A 22,809-nucleotide genomic window follows, 5' to 3' on the forward strand; every position below is an offset into this window, starting at 1 on the left:
AAGCATGGGAAACAGTGTTTAAACCCTTTACAATGAAGATCTGTGAAGTTATTTGGATTTTTATGAATTATCTGTGAAAGACAGGGTCCTGAAAAAGATACTTATTTTTTTTTGCTGAGTTCACTTGTGGTTTGGTTTGATAACAATTACCTCGTTTAGTAATGTTACCTGGCTAGTTAGATAACATGGTACCTTGGCTATGCACACATTTGGATGGCGCAGGAAAAACAGAAAAGGGATAGATAGCCTACTCAAAGAGATGCTTCAAAAGGTAGGATGCATATGCCTAATCAATGTAATTCTGAATCAGTTCAGTAGTATATCAAAGTAATCAGACCAAGTATTTTACTCAATGTAACGGCTGCAGTCCCGGTAACGGGACCGATATGACAACAGCCAGTCCAAGTGCAGGGCGCCAAATTCAAAACAACAGAAATCTCATAATTAAAATTCCTCAGACATTCATGTGTCTTATATAATTTTAAAGGTAATCTTGTTGTTAATCCCACCAAAGTGCCCAATTTCAAATTATCTTTTCAGCGAAAGCACTACAAACGATTATGTTAGGTCACCACAAAACCACAATAATCACAGCCATTTTTTCCAGCTGAAGATAACTTCACAAAAACCAGAATAGAGATAAAATGAATCACTAACTTTCGATTATTTTCATCAGATGACACTCATAGGACTTCATGTTACACAAAACATGCATTTTTTTGTTTGATTAAATTCATATTTATATAAAAAAAATCTGAGTTTACATTGAGGCGACAAGATTAAATGCAAAAACATCAAGTGACTTTGCATAGCCCATCGTTTCAACAGAAATACTCATCATAAATATAGATGATAATACAAGTTATACACATTGGATTATAGATATACCTCTCCTTAATGCAACCGCTATGTCAGATTTCAAAAAAACTTTACGGGAAAAAAAATGCACGCTATAATCTGAGACGGCGCTCAAAAATAGCATACCACAGCTGCAAAGATGGCGTCGCCATAAACACAAAAATACATGATAAATATTCCATTACCTTTGATGATCTACATCAGAAAGCACACCAGGAATCCCAGGTCCACAATAAATGTTTGTTTTGTTAGAAAAAAATCAGTTATTTATGTCCAAATACCTTCTTTTGTTAGCGCGTCTGGTTTACATATCCAAGCGCTAATTCTGGTCAGCGTTATATCGGACAAAAACTTCAAAATGTGATATTACCGGTCGAAGAAACATTTCAAACTAAGTACTGAATCAATCATTAGGATGTTTTTAACATATAGCTTCAATAAAGTTCCAACTGGAGTATTCGTTCTTGTCTGCGTGAGCAATGGAACGTCAGTGTCTTGCATGAAGAAAAGGCATGATCAGGAAATGGCTTCTTGATGGACACCTGACTGATTCTGCTCTCATTCTCTCCCACAACATCATAGAAGTCTCATTGGAATTTCTATTGATGGTTGACATCTAGTGGAACCCCTAGGCAGTGCAACATCATTCATAACTCAAGTGGATTTCTTAAGGGACTCTGGTGAATACAGACAAGCTCAGATTTCTGACTTCCTGTTTTGATTTCAACTCAGGATTTTGCCTGCCAATATGAGTTCTGTTAATCTCACAGACATAATTCAAACAGTTTTAGAAACTTGAGTGTTTTCTATCCAATACTAATATGCAAATATTAGGAACTATGACTGAGGAGCAGGCCGTTTGATATGGGCACCTTTCATCCAAGCTACTCAATACTGCCCCTTCAGCCATAACAAGTTAAGACCATGTAGATGCTTTGCTTCAAATAGTTTTACTTTACTGTTTTAACTTTACACAAAAATATTAAAGCAAGCCCCACATTACTTAACTTCTCTAGGGTAGGGGGACGTTTGGATGAAAAGCATACCCAAATTCAACTGCCAGCTACTCATCCCCAGAAGATAAGATATGAATATTATTAGTAGATTTGGATAGAAAACCCTGAAGTTTCTAAAACTGTTTGAATCATGTCTGTGAGTTATAACATAACTTATTTAGCAGGCCGAACCCAGAGGACAAACCATTCAGATTTTTTGTTGTTGAGGTCACTCTTTTCAATGAGTTTTCATTGGGAAACCAGATTTCTAAGCGAATTGCTTGCAGTTCCTACGGCTTCCACTGGATGTCAACAGTCTAGATAAATTGGTTGAGGTTATTCCTTTGTGTAATGAAGAAATACGGCCATCTTGAAGTCGAGTCACTCTTGGTGTCCTGTGAGATAGAAGCGCATGACCAGAAGGCATGCTACGGTTGGTTTTAATCCTGTATTGAACACAGATCATCCCGTCTTCAATTTTATCAATTATTAACGTTAAAAAATACCTAAAGTTGTATTACAAAAGTAGTTTGACCTTTTTTGTTAACCTTTGAGATATTTTGTCGTCACGTTTGAGCAAGTTGGAACCTGTGTTTTTCTGGATCAAACGCGCCAAATAAATGGACATTTTGGATATACAGTGGGGAGAACAAGTATTTGATACACTGCCGATTTTGCAGGTTTTCCTACTTACAAAGCATGTAGAGGTCTGTAATTTTTATCATAGGTACACTTCAACTGTGAGAGACGGAATCTAAAACAAAAATCCAGAAAATCACATTGTATGATTTTTAAGTAATTAATTTGCATTTTATTGCATTTTTAGATTCCTTCTCTCACAGTTGAAGTGTACCTATGATAAAAATTACAGACCTCTACATGCTTTGTAAGTAGGAAAACCTGCAAAATCGGCAGTGTATCAAATACTTGTTCTCCCCACTGTATATCGACGGAATTAATCGAACAAAAGGACCATTTGTGATGTTTATGGGACATATTGGAGTGCCAACAACAGAAGCTCGTCGAAGGTAAGGCTTGAATTATATTTTTATTTCTGCGTTTTGTGTCGTACCTGCAGGGTTGGAATATGCTTATCTCTCTTGGTTTACAATGGTGCTATCCTCAGAAAATAGCATTGTATGCTTTCGCCGAACAGCCTATTTGAATTCTGACATGTTGGCTGGATTCACAACCAGTGTAGCTTTAATTTGGTATCATTCGTGTGATTTAATGAAAGTTTTATTTTTAAAGTAATTTTCATAGTAATTAATTTGAATATGGCGCTCTGCATTTTCTCAGGCTTTTTACCAAGTGAGACAGTAGCGTCCCGCCTACAAAAGGTTAGTGATTAATTTTATCTCCATTTCTGCTTTTTGTTACTGCTCTCTTTGGCTGGAAAAATGGCTGTCTTTTTCTGTGACTTGGCTCATACCTAACATAATTGTTTGGTGTGCTTTCGTCGTAAAACCTTTTTGAAATCGGACACTTTGACACTTTACAACAAGCATAGCTTTAAAATGGTGTAAAATACTTGTATGTTTGAGGAATTTGAATTATGGGATTTCTGTTGTTTTGAATTTGGCGCCCTGCAGTTTCACTGGCTGTTGACGAGGTGGCACGCTACCGTCCCACATACCCTAGAGAAGTTAACGTAAAGTTACTATCTAGCTATTATTATACACTATCTTCGAATGAGTCCATGAAAAGCGCTATATATAAAATAAGTGTATTCTTTTTATTATGAAGTAGCTCATAAAATGCTAATTGGAAAGAAAACATTAGCTGTATTTTTCAGACATTGTCTTCAGATGCACAGGCGCTTCCACTGCACCTATATTTATATTGCGTACTACTCAACAAGTTGACTTACCTCGTAGAGCCCTTCGAAGAAGCTGTTCTTGTCCTCTGCACTCCAGGACTCCCACTGTCTCCTGGGTCTCTTCTGGCTGCCCACTGGCTCCTCCTTGTCCCCGGGTCCTTGGCCTCTAGGGGCAGCCTTGCCTGAGGGTCCCGTAGAGCCTGACGTGGAGCCGGACTGACCAGCCGACACCTGGTGAGAGGGACCATTCTCTGAACCTGTGTGAGAGAGAGAGAGAGGGTGAGGAAAAGTACACTGAACAAAAATATAAACCGCAACAAATCAAATTTGATTTGTCACAAGCACCAAATAAACTCAGCAAAAAAGATACGTCCCTTTTTCAGGACCCTGTCTTTCAAAGATAATTCATAAAAATCCAAATAACTTCACAGATCTTCATTGTAAAGGGTTTAAACACTGTTTCCCATGCTTGTTCAATGAACCATAAAACAATTAATGAACATGCACCTGTGAAGCTGTTGTTAAGACACTAACAGCTTACAGACGGTAGGCAATTAAGGTCACAGTTATGAGAACTTAGGACACTAAATAGGCCTTTCTACTGACTCTGAAAAACACCAAAAGAAAGATGCCTAGGGTCCCTGCTCATCTGCGTGAACGTGCTTTAGGCATGCTGCAAGGAGGCATGAGGACTGCAGATGAGGCCAGGGCAATAAATTGCAATGTACGTACTGTGAGACGCCTAAGACAGCGCTACAGGGAGACAGGACGGACAGCTGGTCGTCCTCGCAATGGCAGACCACGTGTAACAACACCTCCGTTCACATCAGCAAACCGCTCGCCCACATGGCGCCTTCTGCCCAGTACAGTTGAAACTGGGATTAATCCGTGAAGGGCACTTCTCCAGCATGCCAGTGGCCATCGAAGGGAGCATTTGCCCACTTTAGTCGGTTACGACGCCGAACTGCAGTCAGGTCAAGACCCTGGTGAGGACGACGTGCACGCAAGATAAGCTTCCCGGAGATGGTTTGTGACAGTTTGTGCAGAAAATATTCAGTTGTGCAAACCCATAGTTTCATCAGCTGTCCTGGTGGCCTTTGATTATCCCCAGCACAAGATGCACCAGTATAATCAGCTACTTGATATGCCACACCTGTAAGGTGGATGGATTATCTTGGCAAAGGAGAAATGCTCAGTAACAGGGATGTAAACAACTTTATGCACAACATTTTTGAGAAATAAGATTTTTGTGCAAATGGAACATTTGTGGGATTTTATTTCAGCTCATGTAACCAACATGTTGCTTTTATATTTTTGTTCAGTGTATGAGTGTTTTAGAGACAGTGAGTAAGTGATTGAATGTACATGCGAGTGTGAGTTGTGAGAGAGAAAATAGGAGAATGAATGAGAAAAGCAAGTGTCACAACCTAAATATCATACCAAATGCTCACGTTGAGTAGAGGGGCAGAAGAAGCAGATGGCGGGGGGGGGGGTTGTTTACTTTGCTTAAGTAACTTGTCCCTACTAGAGTTCGACCGATTATGATTTTTCAACGCCGATGCCGATTTATTTACATATATATTTGTAATAATGACAATTACAACAATACTGAATTAACACTTTTATTTTAACTTAATATAATACATAAATAAAAATCAATTTAGTCTCAAATAAATAATGAAACGTGTTCAATTTAGTTTAAATGATGCAAAAACAGTGTTGGAGAAGACAGTAAAAGTGCAATATGTGCCATGTAAAAAAGCTAACGTTTAAGTTCCTTGCTTGAGAACATATGAAAGTTGTTGGTTCCTTTTAGCATGAGTCTTCAATATTCCCAGTTAAGAAGTTTTAGGTTGTAGTTTTTATAGGACTATTTCTCTCTATACCATTTGTGTTTCATATACCTTCGACTATTAGATGTTCTTATCGGCACTATAGTATTGCCAGCCTAATCTCGGGAGTTGATAGGCTTGAATTCATAAACAGCGCTGTGCTTCAAGCATTGCGAAGAGCTGCTGGCAAACGCAAGAAAGCGCCGTTTGAATGAATGCTTACGAGCCTGCTGCTGCCTACCACCGCTCAGTCAGACTGCTCTATCAAATAATAGACGATTAAAATATAAACACACAGAAATAGGGTCATTAATATGGTCAAATCCAGAAACTGTCATTTCAAAAACAAAACGTTCATTCTTTCAGTGAAATACGGAACCGTTCTGTATTTTATCGAATGGGTGGCAACCCTTTGTCTAAATATTGCTGTTATATTGCACAACCTTCAACGTTGTCATGATTATGTAAAATTCTGGCAAATTAATTACAGTCTTTGTTTGGAAGAAATGGTCTTCACACAGTTCGCAACAAGCCATGCGGCCCAAACTGCTGCATATACCGACTCTGCTTGCACTGAACGCAAGAGAAGTGACGATTTCCCTCATTAATATTGCCCACTAACATGATTTTATTTTTTTATCCCCTTTTTCGTGGTATCCAATCGCTAGTAATTACTATCTTGTCTCATCGCTACAACTCCCGTACGGGCTCGGGAGAGACGAAGGTCGAAAGCCATGCGTCCTCCGAAGCACAACCCAACCAAGCCGCACTGCTTCTTAACACAGCGCGCCTCCAACCCGGAAGCCAGTCGCACCAATGTGTCGGAGGAAACACCGTGCACCCGCCCCCCTCGGTTAGCGCGCACTGCGCCCGGCCCGCCACAGGAGTCGCTGGAGCGCGATGAGACAAGGATATCCCTACCGGCCAAACCCTCCCTAACCCGGACGACGCTAGGCCAATTGTGCGTCGCCCCACGGACCTCCCGGTCGCGGCCGGCTGCGACAGAGCCTGGGCGCGAACCCAGAGACTCTGGTGGTGCAGCTAGCACTGCGATGCAGTGCTCTAGACCACTGCGCCACCCGGGAGGCCCCCGACATGAATTTCTTTTAACTAAATATGCAGGTTTAAAAAAATATATACTTCTGTGTATTGATTTTAATAAAGACATTGATCCTTATCGTTAGGTACATTTGTGCAACGACCGTGCTTTTTTCGCCAATGCGCTTTTGTTAAATCACCCGTTTTGGCGAAGTTGAAGTAGGCTATGATTCGATGATAAATTAACAGGCACCCCATTGATTATTTGCAACGCAGAACAAGCTAGTTAAACTAGTAATATCATCAACCATGTGTAGTTAACTACTGATTATGTTAAGATTGATCGTTTTTTTTATAAGTTAAATGCTAGCTAGCAACTTGCTGCACTCACGTAACAGGTGGTCAGCCTGCCACGCAGTGTCCTCGTGGAGTGCAATGTAATCGTCATAATCGGCATCCAAAAATGCCGATTACCGATTGTTATGAAAACTGCCATGCCGATTAAAATCGGCCGACCTCTAGTCCCTACGCCTATAGCGACAGAGGAGATAGAGACCAATAGCTTTTAAAAAATAACTGGTTAGAATGCCCGTTTTAGCACAAACAGTCAGACTGAGGCCAGCGTGTCACTTACAACATCATTGTCCTCCAAAACACAACACAGACTACAGAGACCCTCCCACCCTGTGGCTGACGTGCTGGCAAAGTGAGGCAGCAGGAAAGGAAGTCTATTCCATTTGCCAGGCTTGCAATGAGGAGTGGAGCTTAGTTCCAAAAACAACATGTGAGACTGGCTTGGAGCAACACTGGCCGCCACCTCACAATGTGCAAGTCAGGAGAGACAGACACACAACCCAATCCTCAACAACAGAGTGAGCACTGCTTCAAAAAATATTATGTTGAGTACTATTCCAATACCCAAAATGAGCATTCAATAAAATATGAATTAAAATGCTGACAACTCATAAAGAGTTGTCCCACATCGGTCTCCCTCCCATAAGCAATAATATGGGACGGCCTTGCAACTTGAATGCAATTAATAGTGGTTTCCAGGCTCCTGCCTCTAAACAATTAAAGTGTCCGTTTTGTATAGATAGGGGCAGCATAAACGCAATATCCTGCATTCAAAACACTGACCATATTCAACCATCATCAATAGATTGGCAAAAGTAGGTAGGTCCACTACCAACGGGGAGTAGAGGGATGGGGTACTCCTTTAACACATAAAACAGGTGGTCACCTGGCAGCACCATGCACAAACACTTTCACAGCATACCTTTCGATTTCGCCCCGTTGTGACCATTGATAGTTGGGACGATGGAATCCTTCCGGATTCGTTTGCTCGGGGGTCGAACGCTGGATCTCAGAAAATGATGCTGGTCGTGACTCGGTGCTGTCGAGGACCGGGGCTGTTGGCTCGAGCAAGGTCCAGACGAGTTCGATACGGAGGTGGTAATAACCGATGCTGAACTGTTGCAGCCCGTAGTTGATCGAGTATGAATTTCCAATCCGTCTCTCTTTGTACTACGCTCCTCGCTCCCCTGATCTCCGCTCTCCTCCTCGTCACAACCGTCAAGCTTTCTGCCCGAATTATTCGGGTCATCGAAACCGATGCCGTCTCTCAGCCCAACTGTCATCCTGGCAAAACACAATCAATACAAATGTTTAACATTTAAAAGACATCACAACGCAAAACAACTTAAAAAAGACGACGTTCTCTTTCTCTCAACATGGCCGCCGCTGCTTGTTTCAAATCCCCTCTCACAGTCCCATCGAAACACGAAGATTCTGTCTATGTTTTCATTTAGATTTTGAAAGCCAAAATATTACTATACCTTGTTCGTGTGTTTTTGTTAGTCATCTTAAACTTCTAACAGTTTACATGGTTTTATTTTTTATCCGAAATTCAAATACGAGCGCCCCTGAGTTTAGCGCCCGCTGAAACGACAACGTAAAACCTTTCGATACATTCGACCTCTATTTAAAGTGCTTCTTTATCAGACAAGGTTACCCATTTTCATGCTCTTCGACAGCAGATGCTATCTTCTTTCTTTTCACCATCGACCCGACGGTTTTGGTATGTAACAGTATATAAAATTGGGCATATTCAAAGCATGAACAGGGTCTAGCCGCGAATATCTTCACCTCGCTCAAGCTTTGACTGAATTGAACTCTGCGCAGCTCAACTGTTCACTATCCGAGTACCACACTCTTACTCTCAATTTATTGCCTTAGACAAGCTGAAATATTTGACCAAACATTTAACATGCTTCAAACGCTCAAAATAAATAATCTAAATAAACTAGCTGGTTTTAGTTTTTACTACAGCCACAAAAGAGCACAGAACGTTCGCAGTCTCAATTTTGCTTATCACCACGTCATCTCCAGAATTGTTGTTTTAAACATTAAGATGTTTGACGACTATGTTAACTGCATAAAAAAAGTTGCTTCTGATATTAACTCTCAGCTTCAGAAAGCAACAGCGGATACCACAAGCACTGAAACCAATAGAATATTATGAGTGTTCAACTACAACAATATCTAATCCATATATACATAGAGCAGACACTGCATTTAACTTAAGTTGCAAGATACATATTACTTCTAACATGCACTGATACAGGTGTTTCATCTCTTTAGACGTCTCCAAATATTTTGAGGAAAGAAACATTACTACTGTAACTACAACTTTAAACAACTGTCACGTCTCAAACATACACCCTTAATTCTTTGAAATTCATTCCCATGCAGGGAAACAAGATACGACATTGTTTGTATTACTGTGTCAGATGTATGTGTTCTCTAAATCATGATTTCCAACCTAATGAGAGCAAACTCTTTTCAAACTCAAACAAATTTACAAAATTAATATTTTTTCTTGCAGAAATATAAGAGTAGCTAATTGAATGATCTATCTTTTGTTTGACTGATTGCTTTATTCTGTGGTTGCTATCCTCACCTCCTCAGCTGATAGATCAGTAGACAGAATCAGCTGTTATCCTTCATCTCGTAACCCCTGTCATTTCTATAGGTACATTTTATGAGGAGCGGGATACACACACTCCAAAAAGCAACTAACGTTACACGGGTGCTAGCTACTAGCTAACGTTACTAGCTAAATTCTCTTTGGTAATGTTTGCTAGCGATGTGCGGCCAAAACCCAGTCAACTAATGATACTTGATAGCAAACGAATAGTCTCAAGCACAAATTCACACGAAATTATGCACAGTATTGCATTCAGTTGCAGTGAGACAAAGATTAAGCAATTCATAAAATTACCTTGTCTTGACTTTTGTGTTCACGACTTCATGAGAAAACGTGCAAACTAAACTAACTCCGATTGACAACTCTCTCGTGCACAAGTACGCCCACTCCAACTCAAAAACAAATCTCCTGATTAGTCAGTTGAGGAGAAAAACATATGATTGACATTCAAGAGCTCCAATTGTTGATGACTTAGAGGATGCAAATGAACCAATTGGATACCTCAATCAACATACGTTATTGAGTGGGCGGGGAGTCATTTTACATTGGCCGGGCCCAAAACCTGTCACGTCATCGGGCGAAAACCGGGAGGAGTGCCCTCACAAATCGAACATTTTGACAACAATGCAGCATGGTGCATCGTCGAAATACAAAAATTCCTAAAATAAACGTTTGAATTTTCTAGCTCGTTTTCATTGGGATGGCAGATTAAATGTTTTTATAAAAATCAATCACTTTCGCATTGGAAAACCTAGAATCCGTGGTTGCCTTGGAGGTCGCCCAGGCAGAAAGCTCCAAGTATTATACATATTTGAATAGTTTTAGGTGTTTTTTTAACAGACTCTTTTTAAATCAACTTTTATTTTGTTAGCTAATTAAATTTTGATTTTATATATATTGATCCACAGCAGTGCAACACTGTCAAGTCAGTTATTTTACTAACTGAACTGAGAAGCTAGCTGTTTAGCTAGTTAGCTAACTGTACTGTAGCTGTTTGTGTTTTTATTTGAAACAACGAGATGGCAGAGGCCTGTAGACTGTTGAATAGGGCAGAGGATCACTACATTTCCCCCCCACAATGGTTTATTTCAAGGCCTATTCCAGCTGACTAGTGAGCTTCAAGCGCCCTAAACTAGTGGCTGTATGGCTTCATCCAGGTGGGTTTTTCAGAGGATTTATCAAGGAGTCTACGACTGGGGATGGCAAGAGATGTCCTGGCTTGTGACTTGTTTCCCCCCTGATCAACCCTTTATCTGGGCCTCAGTCAGAAGAGAGGTGGACCTAGTGGGTGAGGATGGTGCGCATGGAGAGTGGATTGGACACAGGATGTGACCTGTGGACTTCCACCTGCCTCTGCTCTGTGGATGACCATGGAAGGTCTTCCAGACAGAAATGTCAATGGGCTCACTGAAATGTTTTGTTTTGTTGTTTTAAAGAGCTACTTTGAGACGTGTGTTTAATTGTCATTTTTGTTTTGAGCCGACTCGCCGTCCAGAGCCCGGAACTTGCTGGCTCAAGCCCTGGAGGCAGCCCGGTTCCAAATCGAATGCAATTAACTTTTAGCCAGTACCTATAACACGCTGACACGGGCGCCCGGATGAGATTAAACGAACCCCTTCATCTGCAAAGTTGGGTATAGCAATGGGACATATAATTATAGTTTAGATAGATTTCTACGGTATGTTCCCCGCCTAGAACCAACATCACACGCGCCACCAATGTATTATCAATTCAAAACAAGGGGCGTTATTGGCATGGGAAACGCATGTTTACATTGCCTTAGCAAATGGAAGAGATAAAACAAAAGTGAAATAAACAAAAAATGAACAGTAAACATTACATTCACAAAAGTTCCCACTATTTTATCTTTACTACCATGAAATACTGCTACATTACCTGGAACCGTTTCAAGTTAAAATGTTCATTTTCCAGTTATGGAAATGCCGCTCAAAACTAGGCGAGTAAACCGCGTGCACCCAATATGACAGACAGGCGGAAAGCCAAATCACAACGGAAAGAGGGCGTTATCTTTAGTAATTTAACCAATGAAATTAGTCACACCTTTCGACTGATAACCCTTTTGACCAGTGAGGCTCTTCCCATTGCTGGCTCGTCCTATCGAGTGGGCGGGGCTTTGCCCGGTTTCGGAAGGGCAACACGCAACCAACAAAACTTTAAAAAAAAATTGAGCTAGCTACGACATTAATTTCCCCCCACACGAAGACAGTCATCATAATGACTTCGACGAACATGTTTTCAGGACTCGATAATGGCGCAAAGCCAAGTTCAAGGTAACACGAAATTTCATCCACGGGTTTTATTTGCAGCAGGCAAAATTCAAGCAACTAGCTAGCTATGTTCCTGAAAGCTACCCCTTATGCTCATTGGCCGCGAGCCTGTAAGCAGTATAACGTTAGCTAGCTAGATGGCACTTTGGTGATACTAACGTTAACTAGTTATAAGACAATTTAGTGATAAAATGTTTATTCCGTTTTGTCAGTAGTAAACTTTTCGTTTGGTAACAACTAGGTAACTTCTATGGGCTTTGGGCCCGAAGTAGCAGTGTGGGTTTTTTGGGGGGAGGGGGGCTGCGGAAATGGAAGCTCGTGGAATTCTTTTTTTTAATGGTGTAGCCAGCGATATGACGCTCATTGTTCTCTTGTTGTTTGCATTTTCAAAACAGGCACAGTTACCCACACCCCGTTTACACAACCTATTTCTAAAAATTAAGGGTAATTGGGCATTGTATTTTTTTGCGCGGTCAACTATGGTTGTCTAACCCCCCTGCGAACATTCTAAGAACAGCCAGCTAACGTTAACTGTTTAAATATGTGTTCTGTGTTGATTTGTGATCAGCTAACGTTACACAACTAAATGTGACTTTTAAACAGTTTATTTAGGTCAGCAGGCCTATGTAGCCAGCAGTCATACTGTAGTACAATTAGCAGATAACTAGATTTTTTTTGGTCTTTAGCCACAGCTAATGTGGCCACAGCCACCATTTGTGGCCTGTCTTCTATTAGAAGTTGTGCATGCCGAATATTCTATTCCTAGATTTGGCTATATGCACGTTTTCATTATGGAACATTGTCTAATCATATTGTCCCAGGCACTGCCTGCCTTTTGTGTATGATGAATGCTGACAGTAGAGTTTGGCCTACAGGCTATATACTTTACATCAGTGGTTCCCAACCAGGGGTACAAGGAAGCCACAGTGTGGTTTGCCTATCCACGGGGGGTACTTGAGAAGACTCATGAGACCATAGGCCTGCTGGTTAAGCACATGAGGGGGTACTCCAGGAAAACTCCAGGCGGAACAAAATTCATTTGGTGGTACAGTAACCAAAAAAGGTTGTGAACCAACATGATTCTGATGTTTCTTTTTCAGAGTTCTGCGTCCCCCCGGAGGTGTCTCCAGCGACCTGTTCGGTGGCTACGAGGGAGAAGCAGCTGCGTCGAGACGGCCCCACAAGATGGCCTCCAACCTTTTCGCCCCACCAGAGCCCCAGGGTGTCATCAGGCGAACCAACCCCCCAGGTGAGCGAGAGAAGGCCCCTTACTGGGCATACATTCCCTTTTCACACTACTGGGCTGAATTGATCAAAGCGGTTTTGCTCTGGCCTGATTATGCATCCAAACATTGGGTGGCAGTCTGTTCTTTTAGTCCTTAATACAGGATAAAGGTTACGCATCCACCATAGATGCTGGAACCATGAAAGGATGTTGGTACTATGATAGAAAGGACTATGTGAAAGGAAAATATCAGAGCCAGGAAAGTTCAGGTCAGTGTGGAAAGGGAAGAAGCTTTCTATGTCTTCCTACAAGGTGAGATGGCCCCTGACTGGGCAATCAGACAGGCAGCGACTGCCCTCCCTGGTTCTGGAGCTGTCAGAGCCTTTTCAGGTCTATGTGGTGTGAAAACTGCCACTAAGGTGCTACGTTAGCTTTTTTAAGGTTAGAAAAGGAGCCATTGATGAGTGTGAACTTACTCACCATCTCTTCCCCAAATCATGTTTGGATTTTGTTGACATGCTGCAGTGTGTGTGTGTGTATTAAAATGATGACACACACATTTGATAAGGGCAACATGTCACTTATTTTATCTGGTGACTTCAGTGTCACAAGACTCAACCAGCCAAATCAAATGTATTTTGTCACATACACATGTTTAGCAGATGTTATTGCTGGTGTAGCGAAATGCTTGTGTTTCTAGCTCCAACAGTGCAGTAATATCTAACAAAAGACTGGCCTCGCCTTCTGGATGATAGCGGGGTGAACAGACAGTGGCTCGGCTGGTTGTTGTCCTTGATGATCTTTTTGGCCTTCCTGTGACATCTGGTCCTGTAGGTGTCCTGAAGGGCGGGTAGTTTGCCGCCGTCGGGCAGACCGCACCACCCTCTGGAGAGCCTTGCGGTTGTGGGCGTTGCAGTTGCTGTACCAGGTGGTGATACAGCCCGACAGGATGCTCTCAATTGTGCATCTGTTAAAGTTTGTCAGGGTTTTGGGTGACAAGCCAAATTTCTTCGGCCTCCTGAGGTTGAAGAGGCGCTATTGTGCCTTTTTCACCACACTCTGTCTGGATTGACCATTTCAGATCATCAGTGATGTGTATGTAGAGGAACTTGAAGCTTCTATTCTAGCCTAGTAACAATCAGTAGTAGGCCATTGTCGTTCCATGCAGTGAAATAACTGAGTGCTCAAGAGCCACAGCCCAGCCTCTTCATTGTTGAGTCCAGTGTAGGATTACACCCTGGCCAGGGTTTCCGTTAGCCCGGTAAATGCCGTCTTTTGGCAAAAAAAAATAAGTGAAAAGCCGATAAATAAAATGGTTGCCGGCCAAATTGCATGACATTTTTTAAAATCCTTTGGAAACCATGTTGATAATCCCTGTTTCCAGTGTTACCACCGAGAGGGGATTCTTTCTCCAAAACAGAGTATAGACGAATTCAAGATCATACCTTCTTGAGGACAAAGTAACGAGGCTGATGCACATCGCAAGCTCCTCCAAGGAGTTCAACAATTTTGACTTCCCACAGCAACGGCTAACTTTGAGCAGGCCAAGGTCTGCCGAAACGCTAGTAAATTAGAGGCAAATTGTGTTTTTCAGGCCCAGCCTATCAGTTCTGCTGCCGCACTATACGACACACTGCCCCTGTGTCGTATAGTGTAAAGATTTGAAATTGATTGACTAGAGTAATGATGTGTATCATGCGCAATTGGTGCAATTCAATTTAGCAGCACTTGGAAATCAAACATCGTTCCCAACTAGTCACATCAGTTGCAATCACTAGGCAGTCAATTGCCTATAGTGGAAACAGACTTAGCCACGTACAGTGCTTTCAGAAAGTATTCAGACCCCTTGACTTTTTCCACATTTTGTTACGTTACATCTTTATTCTAAATTTTATTTTTGCCCCTCAATCTACACACAATACCCCATAATGACAAAGCCCAAAAAACAGTTTTAGAAATGTTTGTTAAAAATAAAAAAGGAAATACCACATTTGTATAAGTATTCAGAACCTTTACTCAGTACTTTGTTAAAGCGCCTCTGGCAGTGATTACAGCAACGAGTCTTCTTCGGGTATGACGCACGCACACCTGTATTTGGGGGGGTTTCTCCCATTCTCTGCCGATCCTCTCAAGCTCTGTTAGGTTGGATGGGGAGCGTTGCTGGACAGCTATTTTCAGCTCTCTCCAGAGATGTTCGATCAGGTTCAAGTCCAGGCTCTGGCTGGGCCACTCAAGGATATTCAGAAACTTGTCACTAAGCCACTCCTGCATTGCCTTGGCTATGTGCTTAGGGTTGTTGTCCTGTTGGAACGTGAATCTTGACACCAGTCTGAGGTCCTGAGCGATCTGGAGCAGGTTTTCATCAAGGATCTCTGTACTTTGCTCTGTTCATCTTTCCCTTGATCCTGACTAGTCTCCCAGTCACTGCTGCTGAAAAACATCCCCACAGCATGATGCTGCTACCGCCATGCTTCACAGTAGGGATGGTTCCAGGTTTCCTCCAGACGTGACGCTTGGCATTCAGGCCAAATAGTTCAATCTTGGTTTCAACAGACCAGAGAATATTGTCATTCTCATGGTCTGAGAGATCTTTAGGTGCCTTTTGTCAAACTCCAAGTGGGTTGTTGTGCTTTTTTTCTTCTTCTGAGGAGTGGCTTCTGTTTGGCCACTACCATAAAGGCCTGATCACGTTCTTGGTCACCTCCCTAACCAAGGCCCTTCTCCCCTGATTGCTCAGTTTGGCTGGGCTGCCAGCTCTAGGAAGAGTCAGCTCTCTACACACTGGCTTCCTGTTAAGGCTAGGGCTAATTTCAAGGTTTTACTGCATTTACATTTAAGTCATTTAGCAGACGCTCTTATCCAGAGCGACTTACAAATTGGAAAGTTCATACATATTCATCCTGGTCCCCCCGTGGGGAATGAACCCACAACCCTGGCGTTGCTAGCGCCATGCTCTACCAACTGAGCCTCACGGGACTGGTAACCTACAAAGCATTACATGGGCTTGCTCCTATCTTTCCGATTTGGTTCTGCCGTACATACCCACACGTACGCTACGGTCACAAGATGCAGGCCTCATTACTGTCCCTAGAATTTCTAAGCAAACAGCTGGAGGCAGGGCTTTCTCCTACATTTTTATGGAATGGTCTGCCTATCTGCGTGAGACATGCACATTCGGTCTCTACCTATAAGTCCTTATTGAAGACTCATCTCTTCAGTTGGTCCCGTGATTGAGTGTTGTCTGGCCCAGGGGTGTGAAGGTGAACAGAAAGTCACTGGAGTGACGAACCACCCTTGCTTGTCTCTGCCAGGCCGGTTCCCCTCTCTCCACAGACATTCTCTGCCTCTAACCCTATTATGGGGGCTGAGTCACTGGCTTACTGGTGCTCTTCCATTCTGTCCCTAGGAGGGGTGCGTCACTTGAGTGGGTTGAGTCTCTCCGTGGGGGAGATCTTTGTGGGCTATACTCGGCCTTGTCTCAAGGTAGTACGTTGGTGGTTGAAGATATCCCTCTAGTGGTGTGGGGGCTGTGCTTTGGCAAAGTGGGTGGGGTTATATCCTGCCTGGTTGGCCCTGTCCAGGGGTATAGTCGTACAGAGCCACAGTGTCTCCTGACCCTTCCTGTCTCAGCCTCCAGTAATTATGCTGCAATAGTTTGTGTTGGGGGTCTAGGGTCAGTCTGTTATATCTGTAATATTTATCCTGTCTTATCCGGTGTCCTGTGTGAATTTAAGTATGCTCCCTCTTCTCTCTCGTTCTCTTCTTTTGGAGGATCTGAGCCCTAGGACAATGCCTCAGTACTACCTGGCCTGATAACTCCTTGCTGTCCCCAGTCCACCTGGTCGTGCTGCTGCTCCAGTTTCAACTGTTCTGCCTGCGGCTATGAAACCCTGACCTGTTCACCGGACGTGCTAACCTGCTGTTTTCGACTCTCTCTTTCTACCTACTGCATCTGCTGTCTCTAACTCTGAATGATCTGCTTTGAAAGCCAACTGACATTTACTCCTGAGGTGCTGACCTGTTGCACCCTCTACAACCACTGTGGTTATTATTATTTGACCCTGCTGGTCATCTGTGAACGTTTGAGCATCTTGGCCATGTACTGTTATAATCTCCACCCGGCACAGCCAGAAGAGGACTGGCCACCCCTCAGAGCCTGATTCCTCTAGGTTTCTTCCTAGGTTCCTGCCTTGGGAGGTTTTCCTAGCCATCGTGCTGCTACATCTGCATTGCTTGCTGTTTTGGGTTGAGTTTCTGTATAGCACTTTGTGACATCAGCTGATGTAAAAAAGGTATTTTATAAATAACTGTGATTGATTTTGTTATCCTTTCCCCTATTTCTTTTGACTGAATTTGTGATCAACCGATATCTGTATTCCCAGTCATGTGAAATCCATAGATTGGGCCTCCACCTCCAAATCGATCCCGCTCCAGAGTACAGGCCTCGGTGTAACGCTCATTCCTTCGACGATTAAAGCGAATCCGACCATCACCCCTGGTGAGACTTAAACGCAACTCGTCAGTGAAGAGCACTTTTTGCCAGTCCTGTCTGGTCCAGCGACGGTGGGTTTGTGCCCATAGGCGACGATGTTGCCGGTGATGTCTGGTGAGGACCTGGCTTTACAACAGGCCTACAAGCCCTCAGTCCAGCCTCTCTCAGCCTATTGCGGACAGTCTGAGCACTGATGGAGGGATTGTGCGTTCCTGGTCTAACTGGGGCAGTTGTTGTTGCCATCCTGTACCTGTCCCGCAGGTGTGATGTTCAGATGTACCGATCCTGAGCAGGTGTTGTTACTGCAAGGACGATCAGCTGTCCGTCCTGTCTCCCTTTAGCGCTGTCTTAGGCGTCTCACAGTACGGACATGGCAATTTATTGCCCTCGCCTCATCTGCAGTCCTCATGCCTCCTTGCAGCATGCCTAAAGCACGTGCACGCAGATGAGCAGGGACCCTAGGCATCTTTCTTTTTTTTGTGTGTGTTTTTCAGAGTCAGTAGAAAGGCCTATTTAGTGTCCTAAGTTCTCATAACTGTGACCTTAATTGCCTACCGTCTGTAAGCTGTTAGTGTGTTAATGACCGTTCCACAGGTGCATGTTCATTCATTGTTTATGGTTCATTGAACAAGCAAGGAAACAGTGTTTAAACCCTTTACAATGAATATCTGTGAAGTTTTTTGGGATTTTTACGAGTTCTCTTTGAAAGACAGGGTCCTGATAAAGGGCCTTTCTTTTTTTGCTGAGTTAATGAACTTTAACTCAGTCAAAGCTTTAAACTTGTTGCGTTTTATATTTTTGTTCCGTGTATATTATATTTTGAAGTTTTGTGACTTGTTCTTCTAGACTAAATGTTTTATTTTATCAACTGTTTCATTTATGGTTATAGCAGGGATGAAGACGCAACGGGCAATGTTTTGCTTTTCAGTAAAACCTGTCATGTTGGTATAAGCATGTCATAATTTTTTTATTACCAATGTACAGGCTAATTTCTATTCTGTTAAGATTAATTAAAATAATCTAAATGTGATTTTGAGTAACGTAGGTGGACACCCTAATGCGGTACACACACGATGCATATGGATGTCCGGTAAATTAAAATCTCTGCCGCCAAATTTTCCTAATGGTGACCGAGATTTTCATTAGTTAAATGAAGTTTGGGCCACATGTAATCTAGTGACATCACATGACTGGATCAATATGTCTATATTGAGGCCAAGGGTCAGAGATGGTTAAAATATGTTATGAGTTTCTATTGTCTCTCTGCACATTGAGCTGGTTTGTCTTCCAGTTTTCAGCCCTTCTGCTGGTAGAATGTTCTAGAAAGAATTATGACTGCACATGCCCAGATATTGAAATGTTATCTTACTGTGAAATGTAATGCCTCATGTCAGTCCAGGCTGTGCAACAAGCTCTTCACCATAACTATAGCATAATGAGGGTAGGACTGGGCTTTGTGTGTGTGTGGAGGTGTGGGGCCTGGTTCAATTTGGTTGGAGTGGGTCGTCATGTTGCCAGTAATTGGTCAGATAAGAAGTTTGAGTAGTGAACATTCTATAGAAATGTTAATCACAAAAAAAGTGGTTGGTGTGGAGATTTGACTTGTCTGTCTTTTCCTCAATGCCTTCAATAATGTTCACCTTTTAATGCCTTGTGTAAATTTATTTTGTTCTTTCTGTATTCTATTCTAAGGCCATTTTACCAGGTCAAATTCCTGGTGCATGTAAAAACTATTTGACTCGCTGTCCTTCTTCGATGCAGGGGGTAAAAGCAGTGGGATATTTGGTTCTCCAGATGCCCCAGCCGAGCAACGGAGACCCGTACCCCCAGGCGGCAACACCAGCAACATCATCTGGGGGCTAGAGAGCGCCCCTCCCTCCGACAAAGCCCATTCCAACAAGCCAAAGGTAATCCAGACCATCCTTGTCCCCCAGTCTCTCCCATTCCAAATCACTAATGGTTATGGATTTTTAATTTGCATGATGTATAGGCTATATTGACATGTTCTTCCTATTATTCCTAGGACAACATTTCTGTGGGTGAAAGTCCCATGCCCATACCCGAGCCCCCAGGTGAGTTTGACACGGATAATGGATTCTGGCTACCACTTTACAGCCCGCTGTCTGCCAGGCAGTTACTAGAAAGGACTTGTTGACCAAGCTAATAATAATGACTTAATAATTGCATAATTATTAATTACTAATCGGTTTCTTTAAGATGTTGACACCAAGTCTTATGTACCATTTGGTACCAGGTAAATCTAACTCGGTTTCTCATCTTTTTCTCTCTTATCCCTCTCTCCCTTTCGCTCTCAGCTCCTCTGCTGAAGGGGAGCCCGGCCAAGGAGGTGAAGGAAGAGAACGTCGCCTCCACTCCCACCAAAGCAGCGGTGGAGACTGTGCCTGCTCCCTCTATCAAGAAGCCAGAGACCTCCCTTAGTGAACTCTCACTGAAGGACCACGAGCCCCACCTCGGCCCCCGCCCCCGCTCCCACAACAAGGTCCTTAACCCCCCAGGAGGGAAGTCTAGTGTGGTGTTCTACTGATCCAGCTCCTCCATCCCATCTATTCATGTATGCATCCCAAATGGCACCTTATTCCCTATATAAGTAAGTAACCCTTGTCCGAGCCAGAACGGCACGTAGGGCAGGAGCCCATCTCTTGTTTCTGTAGCGTGAGACTGCTTGATGTACAAGTACACCCCCTGGACAGGACAAGTTTATGGTCCCTGGTCAAAATTAGTGGACTGTATAGGAAACAGGGAGCCATTTGGGATACAACCCATGCACACCACTATTCTCTGTTCTGTTCATTTTCCCTTTTCACTCTGTCCTTCCATGTCTTGCACTTTCTAATCTAACCCATTCTTGACCTAACCTCCCCCTGTTCATTTTAGTTTCTTTAGATTATTTTCTTCCTGCTTGATAGTAAAATGATCTCAATCATTTTTACAGGCTAAATTCCTGTCCAATCATTCAAAATGGTTCAAATTCCCGATTCATTGCAAGGGTTCTATTTCTTGCTGTAAATGTTATTTTTTGTATTACAAGGTTTTAAATGTTGTGTTTATTACAAAGGTTAATTTAGTCAGAATCACTGGCATCTATTTGTAATTCCGATTATGACTCAGCAGTGTATCTGTGTCGGCATTGAGATCTGTTTGTTGCCCATGCAAACGGTTGTCATAGTAAGCCCTTAAGTGATCAAAATCCCTCTTTACTGTCAGTTTGTTAAGAGTAACAGGTATCCCGATATCATGCTCATTCAGTTTTCCATTTCATCACACTCCTTTTCTCTCTCCACTAATAATCAAACCTATCTTGTTTCTGTCTGCAGCCAAACTCCTGTTCAGGGAAAAAAAGCAAAAAATTGACTAATGAATGCAAAGCAAAGAGCTATGGGCAGTACCCATGATGCATTGCCCACCCCCAAAGTTCTTGTTCTGTGGAAGAATTTCCACTATGGTTTTATATCTCCCGTGCAAATGGCTGAATGTGTTGTGGTTGTTCCCTGCTCTGTTACCATTGCTTGCTGTTATCAGAGAATTGTATCCACTCGGGGAGGCCTCTGTTTTAAATTAAAACGTCTGCTGTACACAAGTGAACTCTGGAATAGTAAATGACTGGTCAAAATACGGATGGGGACTTGGGAGACCCTAAGGAACCCCTAGCCACCCATACACCGCACCACGTTCCAGGCTGCCTACGTAGCAGTCGTGCACCATTTCTTACAACGCCTGGATAAGCGTTTTAACATGTCAGTAGTTTCAAGTCAACGTATAAACCTTTTAAGACTTTGGTGGAAGTCTGAGTTCAGCATATATTAAAGGCTGTGCGTGATGACTTAGTGCAAATCAACATTTATTTTGCCATTAAATTCCCATGTACTAAATAAAAAATACAAGTTAAATGGGACCTTCTTTACTCTCAAAAAAATGTTGGATGGAAGCCTGGTTAATAACTGCATCAACTGACTGTAGATGGCGTGGTATTAAATCATTCAGTGATTTGTGCACTGTGGTCGGTTTGTAGGCAGTCTGGAACGTGCCCCTGTTCAAGGTCTCCTGGTGCCATCTTAACCCCTGCGTGTTGGAGTGCTTGGCAGGCAAAGTTCACAGCAGAGGAAAAGCAAAAATAACCTGTGTATTGCAATAAAACTTATTTTCAGACTATCATATTTCTCTATTTTGCTGTTTTCAGGACTTAGGTATTGGTGGTGTCAATATATTGATTAAATAATGGAATCATCACAATTTGCAATTTCAGCCTAAGGGTTGTATTTATTAGTGCATACTGTAGCAAAGGTTTTGTGGCGAAAAACAAGTTATTTTTAGTTCAGGTAGTCCCTCCATTTTGGCCCATTTTTTTTTTTTTGTGAATACAAACCAGATGAATACATTGGGAGGGTTCATCCTCTGTTAGTGTTTTGAAATGGGATATCTGGCACACCCCTTATATTGTAGGTGTTGTCAATACCCAATGCAAGAAATGTCATGATGGAGATTCCATTCATTGATTCTTTAGTTTATGTTCAATCAACCTTGAACAACTATAAAATGGAAGTACTTTGAGTTTACATGTGATTGTTTTTATTGCTGCTGTATGCTAATTTCCCCCTTTGGCGGTTGCTGAAGTCAAATTTACCCTTGTGTAATGTCAAGGCATGCTTGAATATTCTAAACCCAAACTAGGCTTTTATCACTATAATATAATCACATGTATTTTTTCCCTACCCTTAGTGATGCCTTTGTGTGGCTCTGCTCATGGACTTTAACTTCTGTTGGAGTAAGATGGTTCCTCTCACATGACACATGTCTCATGGAGTTACGCCGGCTACCCTCAAGTTACGCCTGCTTGGCCTTGGGAATTTGGGCTGCTTTTGAGATCAATTGAGAGAGTTTACAACTTATTTCCATTCACTGTCAGTACCATTGTACATGTTTGGCATTATGACATGACAAGGAGTTGCATGATGGCACAAACATACTGGTATCTAGACTAGCCACAAGGAGGATATAGTTCCAATTTGGACCACCAGAGGGTGCTGCTTTACAATACCAGGACTTGACAAATAATGCTGAACCAGTGGAGGACCATCCTCAGTGAATTTAATAGAAAATTGTGTCGTGATTTTGATTAATGTGATGACGTATTTATCGAATCTTCTATGTTTAATGGTTATCAAGTAACTCATTAGGAATTTGGGGCACCATGGAAGAAGTTGTTTAATTTTTTACCGTTATTTTACCAGGTAAGTTGACTGAGAACACGTTCTCAT

The 22,809-nt window shown here is 42.4% G+C and overlaps 2 protein-coding genes across 8 annotated transcripts in view; one reads left to right on the plus strand and one right to left on the minus strand.

The window, feature by feature from the left end:
• Window positions 1-11,512, minus strand: part of LOC139577605 (protein cramped-like) — a 71,736-nt gene extending 60,224 nt beyond the window's left edge. Inside the window, exons 1-3 of one of the 7 annotated variants that reach the window (XR_011675344.1) lie at window positions 8,554-8,734; window positions 7,819-8,180; window positions 3,724-3,929 (exon numbers count right to left, since the gene is read on the minus strand). Coding sequence is in view for 6 of the 7 variants with exons in the window: in XM_071404733.1 (XP_071260834.1) it covers window positions 3,724-3,929; window positions 7,819-8,180; window positions 8,554-8,603 (618 nt within the window). In the remaining variant the exon portion in view is untranslated. The other 6 variants (XM_071404737.1, XM_071404736.1, XM_071404733.1 and 3 more) reach the window with 6 other exon arrangements.
• A 139-nt stretch (window positions 11,513-11,651) lies between these two features.
• LOC139577606 (jupiter microtubule associated homolog 2-like) lies at window positions 11,652-21,703 on the plus strand. Its single transcript, XM_071404740.1, has 5 exons — window positions 11,652-11,819; window positions 12,917-13,065; window positions 19,295-19,440; window positions 19,557-19,605; window positions 19,849-21,703. The coding sequence occupies exons 1-5, from the start codon at window positions 11,764-11,766 to the stop codon at window positions 20,076-20,078; spliced, it is 630 nt and encodes a 209-aa protein (XP_071260841.1). The 5' UTR covers window positions 11,652-11,763; the 3' UTR covers window positions 20,079-21,703.
• The last annotated feature ends 1,106 nt before the right edge of the window (window positions 21,704-22,809 follow it).

This window comes from Salvelinus alpinus, chromosome 6, assembly GCF_045679555.1.
Source record: "Salvelinus alpinus chromosome 6, SLU_Salpinus.1, whole genome shotgun sequence".
NCBI lineage: Eukaryota > Metazoa > Chordata > Actinopteri > Salmoniformes > Salmonidae > Salvelinus > Salvelinus alpinus.

Bases quoted from the DNA above. Each gene is read 5' to 3' on its own strand.
- LOC139577606 (XM_071404740.1), top strand. From the start codon at position 11,764: ATGACTTCGACGAACATGTTTTCAGGACTCGATAATGGCGCAAAGCCA. The intron at 19,441-19,556 runs GTAATCCAGACC...TATTATTCCTAG, and splicing joins CCCATTCCAACAAGCCAAAG to GACAACATTTCTGTGGGTGA. The intron at 19,606-19,848 runs GTGAGTTTGACA...TTTCGCTCTCAG, and splicing joins GCCCATACCCGAGCCCCCAG to CTCCTCTGCTGAAGGGGAGC.